Raw genomic sequence first — 17,775 nt, 5'->3', positions numbered from 1 at the left:
TTTCCATTCTATTTTAAAAACAAATTGCGGGCCAAATGTGAAATAAGTGGGACAAAACAGAGCTAAAGGATATCGAATAAATAACTACATTTCCCACAATCCCCAGTCACGTGATTAGGCATCACGTGCTCCTCGGTCTTGTACGAGGGTGCCGCACAGTCTATTTGACTGCCATGGTGCAGTTGCAGTCGAGGCACCTGGACAACAAAAGGTATCGTTTCCTAGTTCTTCTCCGAATCTATCCTCGTCGGATATGGTCAAAATCAGCGCAGACTACTATTGTATTTTTTTCCACCTGTGAATGAACGCAAGGTAGCTAGGTGTGCTAACCAACGCACTGACAGTCATGCATTATTTGTTACCCCATCATTTTACATTGTCACGCCAATGACACGCTGATCGAATCATTTAACCTCCTTTTAATGTCACGAACTCAGGAGTTTCTGCTTAGAATAAACCAGAGTAGATTGCTTGACCTCATGTCCAATCTAACGTTTGCTTGTCATCCACATCTGTCTGCAGATATTACCGAATGGATCATATGCACTAGTTTGTGGAGGTACGTTTTCTGTGCTCTCACTATTTTTTGTGGCAATTTCCTGTTTTTGTTCACGTTTATGCTTTGACACAGTAATTCAGTTAAACAAATAAAGAGATCTGCAAAAAAAATTCTATTTATAAGATATGACAAAGTTAACATTTGAGTCAAATGAAGATTTTTGTTCTGTGTACTGCTCACAACATAAGTCCCCGAAATTGAAATGCTCTCATTAGAGCATTTATTTCCAGAAAATGATAAATGGCCAACATACCAAATAAAAGGTCGAGTGTAAAATGTATGCAAAATTTGTAAAATGTTATTTGAAAGAGAAAACATCTGTATTATTTTTATTCAGTTTAATTGAACTACTGTTGATCAACCAAATGTAAAAAATAAAACAAAAATCTAGAAGAAATGTAATATGGTGCCGTTTCCATTTGACTAACTCAACTTGTGGGCCAATTATTTGCTTTGACTTGTGAGAGCACCTGTGAACTCAACTCAACTCGCTTCACACAATAAGCAGAGTGAAAACAAGAAAAAAGAGGAGAAAATAAACAAAGACAAAAAGTTTAATGTCAAACTACATATGAGGAAAAGCGGTTTGAAAGATGAATGAATGCTATTGCTTAAAATTGTGACTCTTTGCTGCCATAAAACAACACTACTGAAATGATTTGAACTTCAGTCATCCAGATAACCTTTTATGTATGTTCTTGTGGGAGTCTAAATGTAAACTGTATTGAATTCCAGATTACCAAATGGATCCACATGCTCACTAATAACTATCACATCCAAACATTGTGGGAAAACATACAGGATTTATCGGACCCTTTCCTGCAACAATCAGCATCCATATTTTTCTGAAGCTGGATTCAGAGAATTGGAGACTTGGCGGTGCAACCCCTGAGCTTGTGCCAATTGACTCATGGCCATTAACACCGATAAGGACGATTGGGGAGGAGTTGGCAGCAATGACTCTGGAGAGCGAGCGTGGCTCTTGCAGAGTCCCAGCATGGACTCGGAGCAGCATCTGGAATCGGAGAGGTCGAGCGGCAGCGTGTCGTCCTTGGGAGCGGTCTTCATCGTGGTGAATGCGGCTTTGGGAGCGGGTCTGCTCAACTTCCCGGCAGCCTTCAATATGGCAGGAGGGATCGTGGCAGGAGTCTTGCTTCAAATGGTGAGGCGCTTACAACACTGCTCCCTTTAAGCCCATCAGTTAAATGGGTATATTTAATTCACTTTATCAGTGACAACCTTAATTGCTTTTTGAGCTGGGATTTGAGTGGGAATTCACAAAATACTTAATAGGAATAATTTGATCAGACTAGATGGCCATTTCAATCCTTACAACACATCGGTGTCAAACGATCAATGCAAAAAGTGTAACTTGTGCAAGATTTACCACAAGCGGAGTTAAATAATGTTGATACATTATATGATTATATATTTAGAATTGGGGTGATTATAGCTCCCAACTACCAGAAACTCCAAATTAATTTATACATCCTTATCTATCTTCAATTTTTTACCATTTTTCCTCACTTCATTGGATGTGCATAATTTCAACATGCCCTATACCCAATATTCTGTTAACTGGCTGAATTAGACTAATTTAAAAAAATATTTCTACATAGTTTTACTGTCCGCAGCAATTTTTTTTTACAAAACGAATTTCTGTATTCAATTTTTATCATATCAAACTCTCATAGAGATCTATCAACTCATTAAAAAAATAAAAAATGCAAAATATATTTGTTGAACAACACAGTTGGCCTGGTAACTCACTTGGGTTATGTTGCTAAATTAAAGTCTGGCATGTGGTCATAAAATGCTAACATGAGCTAAAAATGTTCCCGCTGTCAGCAAGCTCACTTGTTTTGCTGCTTGCATGTACAATATATGCTTGCAGGTCATTTATTTAAAAAAAAAAACGCGTCTGGGCTTGACAAATATGCATTTCCAACAACTGAAGTTCAATTAAAAATTTATTGACTCAAAACTGTATAAAAGCTGACTTTTGCTTTTTTTGAATTGAGCTACTAAAATAATGATAAACTGGGCTATGATACTCTAAATTATCGAGCGCCTAAATAAGAAATGTAAAACAAAACTTTAGATTGTTGATATCTGGCAATTTAAACGGTCTTGAAACAATCCAAAATATAAACCATCAATGAATGATGATGATGATGATGCTCCCTTTATTTTTCAGTTCATGCTGATCTTCATCATCACTGGTCTGGTGATTTTGGGTTACTGCTGTCAGGTTAGTGCCACACACTTCAGTCATTCTGTTCATTTCTTTTACTCTTGTGCAAGTGCATTATTATTAAGTTCTATCTGTAGTCGCAGAATGCCTAGATCGGCATTATTTGCTCAGACTTGCACTTCCCGAATGACACACTTACTCAGATGATCACGTTTTCGTGTTTCCTTTGTGCTTACTTACGTTTGAGCCACATCAGCACACTAGCATGTTTGAGAATATAGGAGGAAGCCATGGGGAGAACATGCAAACTCCACAGATGAGAATCGGACCCCACGATTCCACTGTGCTAGCCCTCAAGATTCGACACGGTCCATAACAAGAGCCGTAACTCAAATAAGGGCTGAACAGTTTTGGGGGAAAAAAAAAATAGCCTTCAAATATTCGACATTGCATCCTCCATCTCATCAGCGACTTTGATTTCCTCAGGTCAGTAACGAGAGCAACTATCAGGAGGTGGTTCGAGCCACCTGCGGAAAAGTCACGGGAGTCATGTGCGAGGTGGCCATCGTGGTCTACACGTTTGGCACTTGCATCGCTTTCTTCATCGTCATCGGAGACCAGCTGGACTGCCGTGAGTAAACCCCGCAGTTTATCAAACAACTCTCGAACCCGCCGCTGTCTTTAAGAGTCTCCCGGAATGAACGCGCGCTGCCAAAACTGGTCTGAACAGAAAACGTGACGGTTGATCTGATCACATGACTAAACATACCACCATAATGATGATAAATGGATGAGTACATGTGTGAAGTCTACCGAGACACTGTTACAGTCCCCGAGGCCTGCCTGCCTTGTTTTGCCGTTGCAATTAGCTGAGTCAATTCAAGGTCCATGCACGAGTACGTTCTTTCTTGACAATTCACCGCGCTAGTAGAGCAACTTCTGCGCACGAGTAGAATGACCTCCTATCACGTTTCTTCCACTACTTTGTGACATTTCTGCACACTCGTGGGTCACTTTTTAACGAAGTTATTAGTTCCATAAGTTATCTACGCATGTGCAACTTTGTCGAATTCTGTCACTTCATTTGTGGTACTAACGGCATTTGTTAGTAACCTAATGCAGTGATTTTCAAAGTACCACCTAAATAAAACATTAGAATGCAGTTGGCTCAAGTGTTCATCAAAAACGAGATTTTTTTTTCAATTCTAAGATGTATTTCACATTATATGTAAGCCACGAAAACATTATATACACAATTTGAACATTAACTGTCCGAAAAAAACAATGATATTAAAATGTGTTGCACACAATATTTAAGCAAACATTTTGACCGAAATTCAAGTTTATAAAAATCAGTCTTCAAAGATTAGTCTCACTTATAAACATGTAGTTGACCTTGTCTACTACATGGATGGCCCTTGCATTGGATTTTTTTCCATTGCTCCTATGGAAACCAGTCGGAGCATTTATTTAACATCAAATACAAATATTTGATGACATAACAACTGCATGTTGCTAGTAAGCCCAAATCATGTATTTGTTGACAGCTGTGTGCCACTGGTCCTAGTTGTGACATGATCAAATTGTGCAAATGAACATGTATCACTTTTCTCGCCAGTTAGCTTTTGAACATCAAATGTTAGTCATCCAGTTATTTTGTAGACAGAGTTGAACGACTGGTGATGCATTACATGGAAGAATAACACTGTACTTCCCTCGCTCGCGGAAAGTCAATATTAGTGTTGCATGCAAATGTAAAGTGTCGAGTGTTGATAACCTCTAGCAAAAATGTGACGCGTTTGCCGATGAAAGCAAAGGGCACAATGGGCAGAGGTGTCTCTCATGTGACCATGTCATGTGGCGCTTGGTCCAAAAATGCTGACAGTGGCTAAATTTGTCTCGCGCTTGCTTTTTGAAATTAGACTCTGGCCTTGCGTGGCCTCTTTTGCTCCGTGACTTTTTACCTGCTCCATTCATCTGAAATAAAACCTTTTTTTCTTTTTACAGTGATTGCAGTGGTGTTCAATGACGGCTCAGGCAGTGGCTTGTGGTACACCAACCGCAAGTTTACCATCGTGGTCACTGCAATTTTGGTCATTTTGCCGTTGTCCATCCCAAAAGAGATTGGCTTCCAAAAATATGCCAGGTATTGCACAACGTCTCTCTTCATAATTTGCTTACCTCAGCTAAAGAGCTGACCTTGTTCTCACCTCAGCGTCATCCCTTTTAACTGTGTGGCTTTTTGCAGTGCTTTGAGTGTGATGGGGACCTGGTATGTTACCATTGTGGTGATTGTCAAATACATCTGGCCTGATAAAGAAATCATGCCGGGGATTGTTCCCAGCAGGTGAGGATGCCACGCCCTTTATGACAGGTCAAGTCCTTGCTCCTTTTAATCATCAGTTAGAAAATACTGCAGCAGTTTAGCAAAGGGGATACATTCCAGACCACAAAAGACCATTTTTAAAAAAAGGTTTTACCCATTTCACATACTTTATAAACATTTTTTGAACAGAGATTGCTAGCATAAATTGTATCAGATCGTCATCTTTCACGGCACTCATGGTCACCGTACAACATAAAGAAAAAGAAGCTACTTGAATTTAATGTTTTACCCAGTGGTGGAGTTACGGTAAATTTATGAGTCACCGATTTGTTCAATTATGGTCCGGTCAACATATGACAGAATAAACCCTTACGTTGGTGATGGGCAAAATAAACAAAAAGGAACACCCAGAAAAAAAGAAAAATAATGTTATGCTATGATAAATATTTGGGGGTGCACAAGCCCAAAATGGCTGGGAACCACTGCTGTACACTGTAGGGGAAAAAAAAATGCATTTTTATAAATTCTGTGTTTTAAATTCCATGTTGTTTTTGTTGCAGTTCCACCTGGACTGCAGTTTTCAACGCCATGCCAACTATCTGCTTTGGCTTCCAGGTACTATTTTAGTTGTCGTTTAAATTCATGAAAGAAAAAAAACCGTTTTGTCTTCTTGGAATCCTTGAATTTGAAAGGAAATGAATCGCCGGTCTTTTTCTTCACAGTGCCACGTCAGTTGCGTGCCGGTGTTTAACAGCATGAGCAAGAAAGCGCTCAAACCCTGGGGGCTTGTTGTTACGCTCAGCATGATTATCTGCCTCTTTGTTTACACAGGGACAGGTACTGTTTTCTCAAAGTCACTTCAGGTATATTGACATAGAAAACGGTCGTAATAAGCAGTGTGAATATGAGGGTGATGTGCTTTTCTACACATATATATTTTTTGAGGTAATTTCACAAATGTAGTGTTGTAGCTCTGAGATTTTTTTTTTTTTTTTTTAAATGTCCTTCTCTCCATTTGGTCAGGTGTTTGTGGCTTCCTGACATTTGGTTCCAGTGTCAGCCAGGACGTGCTGATGTCATATCCACCCAATGACATCGCCGTGGCGATCGCCAGAGCGTTCATTATCGTCTGCGTGGTAACCTCGTACCCTATTTTGCATTTCTGTGGCAGGTAAAAACAATTTGAATACATTACGTATATTCAAAATCGTTCAGCCAGCCGAGTTCCTTGTTTTTTTTTTTTTCTGTGGCAGGTACACCATTCAAATGGCTGTTTTTAAGGTTGCCAAGCAGTAGGCTCATATCATCCATAGTGTTTGGGTTTCTAACAATCACTCCCATCTCGCTGTGTTTGCAGGGCTGTTATTGAGGGTCTGTGGTTGCGCTGGCGGGGCGAGCAGGTGGAGGTGTGCGTGCGTCGCGAGCAGAGGCGGCGGATCATGCAGACCATTCTGTGGTTCGGCATCACCCTCGTTCTCGCGCTCTTCACGCCGGACATTGGACGGGTCATCTCGCTCATCGGAGGATTGGCAGCCTGCTTTATCTTTGTATTCCCAGGTAAACCCCCCCCCCCCCCCCCCATCTTTGTCCTGTTTGCAGTGTTGTGCGGCTTAATACCACACAGTAATGTTTGTGTCTTTGATTTGAAAGGTTTTTGTCTCATCCAAGTCAAACTGTTGGAGACGGACAGTCGATCTGCCAGGTGAGAGCTTCAGTCTTTCATTAATCTCATTAGTACACACATGACTAATACTGATCTTGCCATTATGTTTATGGAAAAATGTTTATGACACAATTATAAACACTTTGGAGAAGACCCTTTTCTGTTCCCAGTGATAGTAGTTTGCAAATGGGGTATACAAAATAAAAAGCAATGAAATGTCAGAACATTTCTTACATTTTTTTGAAGAAAATTACAAAGCTAAATTTGGTTGAAAATTTAACAGATTACTGCTTCCTACTTTAGTTTTGTGCCAGTTAAAAGCTCTAATGTATTTGTATCAATCGGTATGAAACATCTCAACTCTTTTTCCAACTCAACAATATTAGATGTTCTTCACAGATGATAAATAATTTGTAACTGAGAACTGATAAATTGTCTTCCTGTGGTGGACTTAAAAGGTTTATAGCGCCACCCCCCCCAAAAAAAGGCATTATATAGCATTAGCACTAAGCTAGTGGCCTGCAATGCTATGCAAAGTGGTTATTATGAATACAGTTGTTACATACAGGGCAACTGTGTTTATATAATGGACAGTGATTCAAATTAGGCGTTATCGGTGCTTTCATTCCCAGCTGGCACGGACTGGTGATCTTTGGTGTCATCATGGTTACCCTCGGAGCTTTCATCTTCGGCCTCACCACGACTAATTCCATCATACAAGATGTCATCAGCTAAAGGGAACATTTCTGTCCCAGCCTGTGGACATTGTTCTACACTAAGTAAGACTTGAGAAGCTTCTCACGACTCTTTTAATTAGTTCTGACCTCCACTTGACTTCACATTTGTACTACAGTGCCAAGGGTGAAGATGTGTGAAGATTTCCCAGATTACCAAATTCCATGATGTTAATCTGTATTTGAAGTAGTTTTTTTTCCCAAAACTGCTCATCCTGGGACCAGGTTTACAAGGGATAAAGGGACCTTGTATAGAGAAAACCTCACAATGAAATAGTGGATATAAATCCAACTAATTTGTACATTTTAAACTGCATGTCAGAGTGAATGTTAATCATTGAAGAAGCGCAGCGGTTCAGTCATCAAAGTCCAGGCGAGAGACTGTTTGCAATTCAAAATTTGATGGATTTGCACTCTTTGAGATTTTAACTGGGTAATGTGCATTCTTCGACAGTCGTCTCTTAATTCTATCGTATTTGGGCAGTTTTAGCACAAAACTAAATGTGTGTGTGAAAATGTTTCTTTGAATGTATGCAAAAGCTTAGCATTTATGAAGCCATAATACAAGATACCAGTGCACAATTCAAGTATATTTACTTAAACCGTTGCTTAGTATAGATGTAATTTTGCAGAGGCTCAAACCAAAGCTTGAGAGTTTCTTTTCGAGCTCCTTTGACAAAAACACTCAACACTACATACAGCCAGTGGAATTAGGCTGTACTTTTCAAAGCAATATTTTCAGTTGTAAGTATGGTCTGGAAGGGATTTTTTTATTTTATTTTACATTGTGTATCCAAAGAAGGGAAAATGAAATTTGTGTCAGATATTTTGGTTATGAACTTTCTTTTTGGTGCTGCAGTTCATTGAATCACATGAATAAATAGCTGCAATAATGATTTTGACTTTTTTCCTCCCCAAAATGCACATGTTGTCTAACATGGCAAATAAACCTGAAAATGAAAACAATATTCCACAATCTTTTCTTAAAAATGCTATTTTAATGAAATCAAGTTCAGCATTATTGACAGTCATCTGACATGACTGAAAAGTGCAAACTTTGATTGCAGTGTTACGAATTCATTTCGGCACACAATTCAATTTAAGTAATTGAGAGTAGGACACTTATTTTTCTTTGCACCGTGCCTGAACTGAACAACAATTATTTGTTCTGTATAACAAAGCCCAAACTCTGCAGTGTGCTCTCTAAGACAAGAAAATTATCAAAATAAATTCCCAACAGTCCTTTCCCTCAAAATCCAAATTCCCTGAAAAAAAAAAATAGTCACGAATGCACATTGAGCAATTTTGATCAAGATTCAGTAGGGGCCATTTGTTAGGAATGACTGGAACATTTGAAGCGCTGGACCTGGAGCCCACTGTGGAACCATATGACCCGCACCCTGGAAAGTGGAAACACAATCAATATTTGAAGTTCACCACAAATACACAAAAGCGATCATCTTGCTTTACCTTTACTGTCAGGAAAGTAACATTGCCATACTGCTGGTAGAACCCTGCGACCTGTTTGTCAAGGTACCAGGGTTGGTACCTCGTAGTGGCCTGGAAACAACATTGTTATTCGATTTGGGCAAATCACATATCGCTGACGTCGGGCGGCACGTTTGTCGTTACCTCTATGCCGAGGTCTTCCACAAACCACTGATCTCCCAGGAAGTTACAGGCCATGTCTGTGTCCCCGTTGTAGATGAGTGCCCGAAGGCCAAAAGAAAGCAACTTTAGATAAAAGTCCTTCACTGATGGGTACAGGTTGGTGTAACCTTGCCCAACGGTCTCACTACACAAGACAAGAAGCGTTAGTATTAATATAAGACAATCACTGACCACCCCCCACTGCATCAAGCAAAAAAAAAAAAAAAAAAAAAAAGCTCAAATTTGTTTGTCATGCTCAATACATTTACAAATTTAAGGACGGACACTACCAGCACAAAATGATGCTTCATCTTATTTTTTTTCCCCAATTGGTGTTTTAATATTAAAAAAAAAAAAAAAGACGAATGTATTTATTAGATGAGGTTATTTCTGTGGCTAGAAATAAACGGTATCCATTACTGGGCAGCGACCAGCAGGGGGCGCTAATTACTCAAAAGTAAACCGAGTAACATTGCAGTTTATTTTTTTTCATGAAACATGAAAGGTAGATCTTAGTCAAACCCCAAATCCACCATCAGCAAATTAGAATTAAACATAATCAAAATGATTTTCAAAATAATTATTAGGTAGAAACTGGCCTCCCCAAAAATACTTCTGAAGCATTTATTGATTTTGTGTGGTGTAATACACATTTTGAATTGAAGTACATTATGAATACATTATGCCTTACAGCCATCCAGTAACAATGGATTGAATATTAGCTTTGCTTTAACTGCTGTTAATATAATTGGACAAATTGTTGTGGTCCTGAAACAACAACCCCCCCACCTATCTGACATTAATGACAAAAAAGAACTTGTAATGCAGTGCTTTGGCGCTCTAGCATACCTGCACAGGTCCCACGGTGGCAGCATGTCAGGAATATGCAAGGCCTTCCTCACGTCGCCCCTGTTGAGCCAGTTGACTTGAGCCGTACTATTAATACACGGGGGGACCTCGCCCAGGGAGATGGCCCATGACGGCCCATCTGAAAGCTTCCCACAAACGTTTTAGTGACGATCCCCGTTTGTTTACAACTGTGTGGTGAAGAAAAAGCCCGGGTATGCTCACCCTTACATCGTTGCTGCGTTTGCGGTAGTTCTTGAACAGGTGACTCATTGCCCTCTCGTAGGCTGGGTGAAACCCGCCGCGACCCTCGCAGTTCAAGTAAAGGGCATACTCGTTAAGGCCGCTGTTGTAGACTATATTAAAGGCCACACTGACCTGTAGGGAGATCAAAACAAAGGCAGAGGATGACTTGATATCGGTCGCTCATGTGGCAAGATTGACATGCAGGGCTCACAGACGTACCATTGTTTGGCATTTTGACGAAGTGGAGTTGGCGAAGTCGCATCTTTGTTCCTCGCAGCAATAATTGTTTAGATCTTGCCACAACCTGCGCATAACGCACCGTGTTAACAATTGCGACCACCGATACTCTTTGTTGATAAATAGTTGCACTCAGTTTGAAACGTTGTATCGGTGCATTCTTATCAAAAGTGGTGGATGTTCAAAGACTGTACATGTCTATGAAATGTAGTCGACCCTTAATCCAAACATAAACTTACTCTTGTCCAAAGAGGCCATGGTAGTAGGCAAAATATATTAAAGCCTGATCATTGAGTGCATAGCTGCTGAGACCATTTCCCACAGCAAAGCCCTAGGACAAAAGAAAAATGTATATGCAGTAGTTATAATGACGTTTTGTTTGGTGTCCTCCTCCGTAGTGACGCAACATCATTCTAGATTAACAATCTCACCTTGAATTTGATTGAGTCATCTCCTGCAGCGATGCGCAAGCTGAGGGTTGGCACATAAATTCCACCGTAACTTTCTCCAAAGATAAAAAAGTCATTCCGAGTGAAGCTGGGAAACTTGGCGAAAAAACTCTGCAGTGCTTTGTAATTGTCCTCAGCGACCTAAACAGGAGACGTAAAAGGTTGTCTCTCGGCTTTAAGTCGAACAATCGTTGAGGAAAGTCACCTGATCGTCATCCGTGGCGTAGTCGCCGTCATTGGAGTAGGAGTAACCAACCCCTGCCGGAGATTCTAAATAGAGCACGTTTGCGATCCTGTTCCAGCTGAAAATGTTCTCGTACAAAGTGGCTCCGTTGTCTCTTACCTGAGAGGAAATTCAACAAAGTCACTTCAGCCAAGTGTTGCTGCCATTTGTACAACCTGTAGGCATGCTCACGTGGAAGGGTCCATTCTCTGATAAGAATCCATCAAGCGAGCTGCAGCCCGGGCCTCCGTTGAGCCACAATACCAGCGGGTCAGTGACCGGGTCCCTCTGAGAGGTCACAAACCTGCACGAGACCCAGATCACCTACATTTACATTCAATTATGTCAAACAAGTCAACATGTTGAGTAGGGACATTCAATAGTGAGTCATTGAAGGTGATAACAAGTAACTAATACCACTAGTACTATTGATACATAACATTTCTATTAAACCAGTGACAAATGAGAAATTTAATTTATTTCTGGCTAAAGGCGAAACAATCTCTCTGGAACGCAATCCTAAATCAAAATTTCACTTTTAAATACTTAGTTGCAAATCCTTTGCAGTCAATTACAGCCTGATGTCACTACTAGTCATGTTTTGATTTGTCAAGTACTGTATTTGGTTACTTGGTTATATTCAAAACAATATAATAACACGAATGTAATCACGTGACAACCAGGTGACCTGATTCTGTGTGTGTTTCGTGTTGCTGCTCACCAATAATGAAGAAATTTGCCGGGTCTGGCCTGGACGTGTCCCGAAAACTGACGGAAGTTGGGTTTGAACGTCAAGCCGGGGAGATCCGTCACCTCGTCGGGCGCATAATGAGCCCACGAGCTAAGCCCGAACCCGGCTAATATGGATAAAAATAAGACCAGCGGGCGTCCATTGGCGTCCATCGTAAGACCCCAACGATGATTTACGGAAGGGGATGGATAGAGCGGAAGACAGGCTTGGTTTTATACACTCGCGCGTGACTTCCGTATAAAACAAGTCACGTGACGGGGCAGCTTCGTCACGTGAACTATGCATCGATGTCGGTGCTGGATTTCGCAACCTTTTACATTAATTTAGCAACTTTCCGCCCAGAACCACAAAGCAAAACTTCGAGTAACTTTTGACTTTTAGATACAATTACAATTATTCATTATTATTATTATTATTTAGATACAAATTTGATCAAGCACAACATTCAGCTACTAAAACATTTTTTTTTTTTCAGTTTCGGAAATGGACATAAACTAATTTTAACTTGAAGTTTTTATCAAAAATAGTAATTTTTATTTTTATTATTTTTCATTATTATTATTAATATTTTTTTTTTAGAATTTGGACGTAGGGAACTAATTTTATTTGATCTTATGCAAAACAATGTGAATAATTATACATTGTTGCAGAGGGCACTCAAATGTTTTAATATTATTGCGAATTTACTTTTGACTAATACAACCAAAGCATACGAATATGTTTTTCGATAGTCTGCAACATAGATCCCATTCATCAACCCCCAAAATATAATAATTTGCATTCTAACAAATAGTTGTGTACACGGTACATGATTGTATTCTTCTTCCAGTCGAGCAACTGCTGTCCTCTATTGGTAGGTTTGCGCACCAAGCTTGTTGCCAAGGCAACACATGTTTGAAGCAGTTCCGAATTACGCTTCTTGATTCTGCAAACGTCATCTATAAACCATGGTGAGCCAAAGTTTGTCTCTAGTTTGCCTTGAGAATTACGATAAACTAGATGAATGCGCTGCTTTTGCTTTAGGGCATTCAAGCAAAATGAAATGTTTTGTTTAACATGCTAACTTTTTCCAGCCGCCTAAAAAGAGCTCGGGTAAAAAGTCAGCCAAGGTCAAATCTGCTGCACTTATAGATGGACTCACCAAGGACGAGCTGTCCAAAGAGCAGGTCAGAATGAAAGCTATGCCGCAATGATGAATAAATGCATCATCTGTATGTTTTACATTAGCTGGACAAAATGGGTGAAGATGGATTCACCTTTGTCAATTTACACTTTTTAGGGTATTTATTCATGAATATCATTGGGAAGGCACAGCTGGTGTATGTAATGCCGTGTGTGGTGCGTTATGGGACAAAGGTGTTAATGCTATTGCAATAAAATTGATATCTGAATTCCAGATGATAGAACACATAGCCGTCCTACAAGAGGAGCTGGAGAGAGAGCGGCAAGAGAGAAACTACTTTCAGCTGGAGCGAGATAAGATCTACTCCTTTTGGGATGTGACCAAGAAGCACTTGGAGGAGGCTATGGCTCAACTCAGAAATGAAGAGAAGAAGATTGAGGATGATGAGGGTCGCCACCTTGTAGAGATTAAAGTAGGTGACGGCAAATCTTGATGGAGAAGTCAGCCAAGAATCAGCGTCACCTTCCATCCATCCATTTTCAATAGCACTTATCCTTTGAAGGGTCACGGATGAGCTGGCTGACTTTAGCCTCATCTTAAATTCCCGTGAAAAACATTTCCTACCCCATTGCAATATCTTGTAAATCTGCATCTCTCTGTGATATCAGGTGTACAAGCAGAAAATGAAGCACCTGCTGTGTGAGCACCACAACACCATGTCTGAGCTGCAATCAGAGCGTGTAAAGACTGCTGAGGCGATGGAGAAAGAACAAGCCCAGCTGGAAAAGGCGCTTCACAAGAAGACGGCAGCCATTAGGAACGATCTACACAAACTCGACATTGAAAACCTCATCGTTGAGCTGGAGCAGGTGAGAACCATTTTTTTTAAGCAACTGCTATCACCTCAGTTAATGTGCATTTTTTTTAAAAGGACACAATTGGTTTAATGATGCATTTGTCTGCAGGAACACAACAAAGAAGTGGCCAAATCCAAAAAAAGCTGGGAGGATCAACTGGCAGGTAAACCTCTAAGAGCTCAAGAGCTGATTGCATTTGCATTTTACCTGTACAATAAAAATCAGCTTTTCATGGGGGATAGTCATGGAGCTCTGCTTCAAACAGCGAAAATCCACAAATAATTGACGCCCCTCTTTGTAGTTGTGTCTCGATGCGACAAGAGACAACAAAGCCCTTAAAATGGAGGCGATAAAGCAGGCGGCCACTAAGCTCAATCAACTGGCAAAGACACATTTTTTTGCAGATTGCTGTCATCAGAAACCATGTGCCGTCATTTCACACCATGAAAACTAAGCACGGATGAACAAAATATCAAGATCCAAGATCAGGAGAAATTTCAGTTATATAAGTACCTTTTTCCACTTGCCTAGACTGTGAAGCTCCTGTGTGCCGTCACAAATCTAGGACTAATTCTATGTGACATCTGAAACAATTTGCTACGAAACATTTGTCATGATGTGCATGACATCACTTTGACTGTTGACTACGTCATTTGTGTTCTCTCCATCAGCTATGTTCATGCTCATCATTTTTTATGAGCTAGCATACTAGCATAATTAACACATGCACAAGACATCACACATGTACGGCACAGTATTGCATTATTAAAATCATCTTTTGACATTTACGCACCTTAACAAACAAATTGTAATGACAAAATAGACTGCGCAGGATATTTCGTAGTTGCATCGTGAAAAATGGAACTTTCACTTCTGGTATTTAAGGACCACCAACAAAACAAGACACAAGACTGTCAATCACCATCAATAAATTAAACCTAACCAGTGTAACCACTACACCAATAGTCCACTAGACGGTGCCACAGTACTAATTAGATTACTTTGACCCTGACCAAAAACAAATTAATAGCCAAGATATTCGGCGAACAACAGTGGATCGGTTTAAAAAAGAAAAAGATGGATAGATTATCTATCTTTATCTGTCTAACGATTTAACTTTGTCTTTTTGTGCACACACTTGAGTAGAAACGGAGGCCCGCTACAAGGAAAAGCTGGAACTGTTGCAACGGGAGCTGGTCATCATGAGGAACAAGGAAGTCCTCGAACAAGAAGATCAGTGGAACAGTCACATCAGCGCTGTGAACAGAAACCACTATGAAATATTTGATGAGGCACTCACTCTTCTCAATCAAACCATGGAACGAGATTTGTATCACAACGATTCATTGAAGGTAAGCATATTCATCTGATACCATTTCAAATGATATCCTTGATTACGATTGATTAAATTCGCCAGTGATTTTATGAAGAACTCTTTTATGAAAGAAGCATAATCCAGTGGCCATTAAGTTATTTTGATGTCTCTGCCTTTCAGCATTGGTTCACAAATAAACAATTGGGAATACTTCTTTATAAGTCATTAAGCCACCTATCCTTTTAATCTTCTTGCTGTTGTCTCCTAGAAACAAATAGAAGACGCAGAGATGAAACAAAATGAAAAGGAAAAGCGCCTGGCTCGGCTTCTACCTGAAAACGAGCGTCTCGATAAGCTTCGACTCGACGTCCAGGAGAAAACTGCCGAAGTTCAAAGAAAAATGAAGAACCCCATCCGGAACGAGGTTCTGTTCTTTAAATTCTGAATATTGTGTTTGACTATTTCATATTGAGTGGCTTTTAAAGTATGTTGTTGCAATCAGCGGCTTGATGTTGCGCTTTCAATAGGATGCCAAGGAAAGGAGAAAAGAAAAGGAGCTCAGAGATCAGGAACAGAAATTAGAGCAACTCAAGCAGAAATTCAGCGAGGTAAAGAAAAAAAAAAAATCAAAAGCAAAGTGTTGCGTTTAGGTCCCCTCTGATGAGCCGCTTGCATGAATCTGATTCTAGCTCGAGCGGGAACGAGACGAGCTGCGTGCTACCCTCGCTCAGAAAGTTGAGAGGGCTCAGAGAGAAGAGGATGAGAAGAATGCAAAGCTGGAAGAGAAAGTAAAGGACATGACGGACGGCTTGGCCAAGACGCAGGCCAAGCTCTCCGCTGCCCTCTCGGTCTCTAACGTAGACCAAACTGTACTCAAAAGCATCACAAGCAGTGTGGAGGTACCTACCTCCTTTCTCTTTTAAGGCCTATGCAGCTATCAACACTTCTGTCCTCCCCGTAGCTAAACTAATCACAAGTTTTATCAGTATGCACCCGTACAATGTAATTAAAAATCGGCACAGTTATAATCACGATTAATCGATTCATAAGTTATTGGCAGCATGTCGTACCAGCAAGCGGCCGCTCTTATACATATATAACCATTATTTGCGTACAGATCGAGTTCTTTGCGGTATGTTTATATGAAAAAGACAAACTTAGATGTAGATTAAACCTTTATTAAATTTTATTAAAAACTTTATTTATTAATAAAAAGAAAACTCCCAGGCCGGTGACTCTGCATGGAATTTAAATCTGACTGAATATATTTAGTATTTCAGTGTTTTTTTTCTTCTCTCTCACAGGAGATGATTGACTCCAGCAATAAATCCATTGAGGATTTACAGCACAAAATATCTCAGATTTCCAAGGTTAGTTGATCTTTTGCTTGTTTGCTGAAAGTGTTCTTTCCAACAAAAAAGTGATGCGTGTTTTATGTATTTCTGTCTGGCAGGCCCGTAAGGATTTACTTCTGAGGTATGAGGCAAAGCAAAGAGATCTTGGTGTCCCTGTGGAGGAACCTTGTGTGACATATTCGGCATTTAAAAATAAATATTGGGTGTATAATGAATTTTAGACACAAATATTCAAATGTATGACAGCTAATCCCACTTTGTCCGATTTCGGTTGACTAGTGAAGTAAATTTAAAACTTTCGAACCATCAAATATTTCCTTTGTCATACATCACACTACTATTTTTGTCAACCTACCTTTTGTGACAAGATAGAATGAACAAAATCTTATTTTCCCTCACGAGATCCTATGGGATGTTAACGGAAGGAAATTGTGGAGTTTGTAACTCGCTCTGTGTTAGTTAATTCCACTGGGTCCTCCAGCTCACTCAAAACTCATCTATGCACGCCTCCGTGGACCTTACTGAGTTTGTGCCCTGAGAAGAGAAAAGCTGTTGAGCGCATAGAATTGGTGCTCTGGAATAATCAAGATTCAGGGCAGTGGTCTATAAATTTACTCAACCTTTATTGAACCAGGGCGCATATTTCACATTATTTTACATTACATTTACATGACAAATCTCACAGCACACCACCAAGCAAAAATGTCACATTATACACTTCGCCACGGCTAGCTTCATGTTAACGCAATGAGAAACTCGATTGACTTGCTTACGGATAGCATTTATGTTGCAGTGTTATTTGCAGTGTTACCCTTTAAATAACAATTTAAACAATAACAGTCATATATTCTTTATTTTCTGTCAACAGTGACCGATATTAGTGCCGTACTGAGGAGCTTGAGCCCGTTTCAATGTACAGTTTGTCTTATACTGCCCCCAGGTGGTCAAGGTGGGCACACCAGAAGTGCCACTAGCCATTCTATTGCTACAAAGCGTGACAAAAACTGTTATATCCTATTTCGTAATTTGTATGTTTTTTGTAAAGTACAATATTATAGAGTGTTATTTTGTCATTAAAAACATTAGTCCATTGGTGTTTCCGTTCATTTGAATGGGATAAAGATTATTTGAGATTGCGGATGAACTAAAGTCACATCTTAAGGTACCATGGTACTAAATAACGATCATCTTGTTTTAATTTCCTCACAGATCGACTTGCTGGGTAATGTGAGGCTATGAAGTAGAAC

The 17,775-nt window shown here is 39.9% G+C and overlaps 3 protein-coding genes across 6 annotated transcripts; 2 read left to right on the top strand and 1 right to left on the bottom strand.

Annotated features, from left to right (window-relative positions):
• The first annotated feature begins 106 nt into the window (after window positions 1-106).
• Window positions 107-8,442, top strand: slc38a7 (solute carrier family 38 member 7). 3 transcript variants are annotated; one of them, XM_037247463.1, is made up of 14 exons: window positions 107-211; window positions 523-559; window positions 1,295-1,721; window positions 2,757-2,810; window positions 3,240-3,384; window positions 4,761-4,899; window positions 5,002-5,100; window positions 5,640-5,694; window positions 5,802-5,916; window positions 6,103-6,250; window positions 6,437-6,636; window positions 6,730-6,781; window positions 7,375-7,521; window positions 7,596-8,442. In XM_037247463.1, exons 3-13 carry the CDS (start codon window positions 1,470-1,472, stop codon window positions 7,475-7,477), a joined length of 1,362 nt encoding a protein of 453 aa, XP_037103358.1. In that variant the 5' UTR covers window positions 107-211; window positions 523-559; window positions 1,295-1,469; the 3' UTR covers window positions 7,478-7,521; window positions 7,596-8,442. The 3 variants fall into 3 exon arrangements, with proteins under 3 accessions (XP_037103358.1, XP_037103357.1, XP_037103359.1); XM_037247462.1 differs by having other exon boundaries at window positions 7,375-8,442; XM_037247464.1 differs by lacking the exon at window positions 523-559 and having other exon boundaries at window positions 132-211; window positions 7,375-8,442.
• Window positions 8,443-8,452: 10 nt separating this feature from the next.
• si:ch211-122f10.4 (cathepsin A-like) lies at window positions 8,453-12,136 on the bottom strand. 2 transcript variants are annotated; one of them, XM_037247458.1, is made up of 11 exons: window positions 11,849-12,136; window positions 11,320-11,431; window positions 11,110-11,247; window positions 10,887-11,045; window positions 10,695-10,786; window positions 10,438-10,522; window positions 10,198-10,350; window positions 9,976-10,121; window positions 9,109-9,271; window positions 8,947-9,036; window positions 8,453-8,876 (listed from the first exon to the last, which is right to left on the bottom strand). In XM_037247458.1, the coding sequence occupies exons 1-11, from the start codon at window positions 12,028-12,030 to the stop codon at window positions 8,793-8,795; spliced, it is 1,404 nt and encodes a 467-aa protein (XP_037103353.1). In that variant the 5' UTR covers window positions 12,031-12,136; the 3' UTR covers window positions 8,453-8,792. The 2 variants fall into 2 exon arrangements, with proteins under 2 accessions (XP_037103353.1, XP_037103354.1); XM_037247459.1 differs by having other exon boundaries at window positions 10,204-10,350.
• Window positions 12,137-12,730: 594 nt separating this feature from the next.
• gas8 (growth arrest-specific 8) lies at window positions 12,731-17,612 on the top strand. The gene is made up of 11 exons (XM_037247460.1): window positions 12,731-12,828; window positions 12,952-13,044; window positions 13,276-13,473; window positions 13,670-13,870; window positions 13,967-14,021; window positions 15,005-15,210; window positions 15,442-15,597; window positions 15,701-15,781; window positions 15,863-16,072; window positions 16,478-16,543; window positions 16,627-17,612. Exons 1-11 carry the CDS (start codon window positions 12,826-12,828, stop codon window positions 16,747-16,749), a joined length of 1,392 nt encoding a protein of 463 aa, XP_037103355.1. The 5' UTR covers window positions 12,731-12,825; the 3' UTR covers window positions 16,750-17,612.
• Window positions 17,613-17,775: the final 163 nt, after the last annotated feature.

This window comes from Syngnathus acus, chromosome 3 (genome assembly GCF_901709675.1).
Source record: "Syngnathus acus chromosome 3, fSynAcu1.2, whole genome shotgun sequence".
NCBI classification, from domain to species: domain Eukaryota; kingdom Metazoa; phylum Chordata; class Actinopteri; order Syngnathiformes; family Syngnathidae; genus Syngnathus; species Syngnathus acus.
Note: the sequence above shows the minus strand (reverse complement) of the source record. Positions and strands in the feature narration are given on the sequence as shown.

Excerpts from the sequence above, each read along its gene's own strand:
- slc38a7 (XM_037247463.1), top strand. The coding sequence starts at position 1,470 with ATGGCCATTAACACCGATAAGGACGATTGGGGAGGAGTTGGCAGCAAT. Across the intron at positions 3,385-4,760 it reads CGGAGACCAGCTGGACTGCC|TGATTGCAGTGGTGTTCAAT; the intron begins GTGAGTAAACCC and ends TTCTTTTTACAG. Across the intron at positions 5,917-6,102 it reads CTTTGTTTACACAGGGACAG|GTGTTTGTGGCTTCCTGACA; the intron begins GTACTGTTTTCT and ends CCATTTGGTCAG.
- si:ch211-122f10.4 (XM_037247458.1), bottom strand. The coding sequence starts at position 12,030 with ATGGACGCCAATGGACGCCCGCTGGTCTTATTTTTATCCATATTAGCC. Across the intron at positions 11,248-11,319 it reads CAGAGAATGGACCCTTCCAC|GTAAGAGACAACGGAGCCAC; the intron begins GTGAGCATGCCT and ends ATTTCCTCTCAG. Across the intron at positions 8,877-8,946 it reads TTACTTTCCTGACAGTAAAG|GGTGCGGGTCATATGGTTCC; the intron begins GTAAAGCAAGAT and ends TCCACTTTCCAG.
- gas8 (XM_037247460.1), top strand. Across the intron at positions 13,474-13,669 it reads GCCACCTTGTAGAGATTAAA|GTGTACAAGCAGAAAATGAA; the intron begins GTAGGTGACGGC and ends CTGTGATATCAG. Across the intron at positions 16,544-16,626 it reads AAATATCTCAGATTTCCAAG|GCCCGTAAGGATTTACTTCT; the intron begins GTTAGTTGATCT and ends TCTGTCTGGCAG.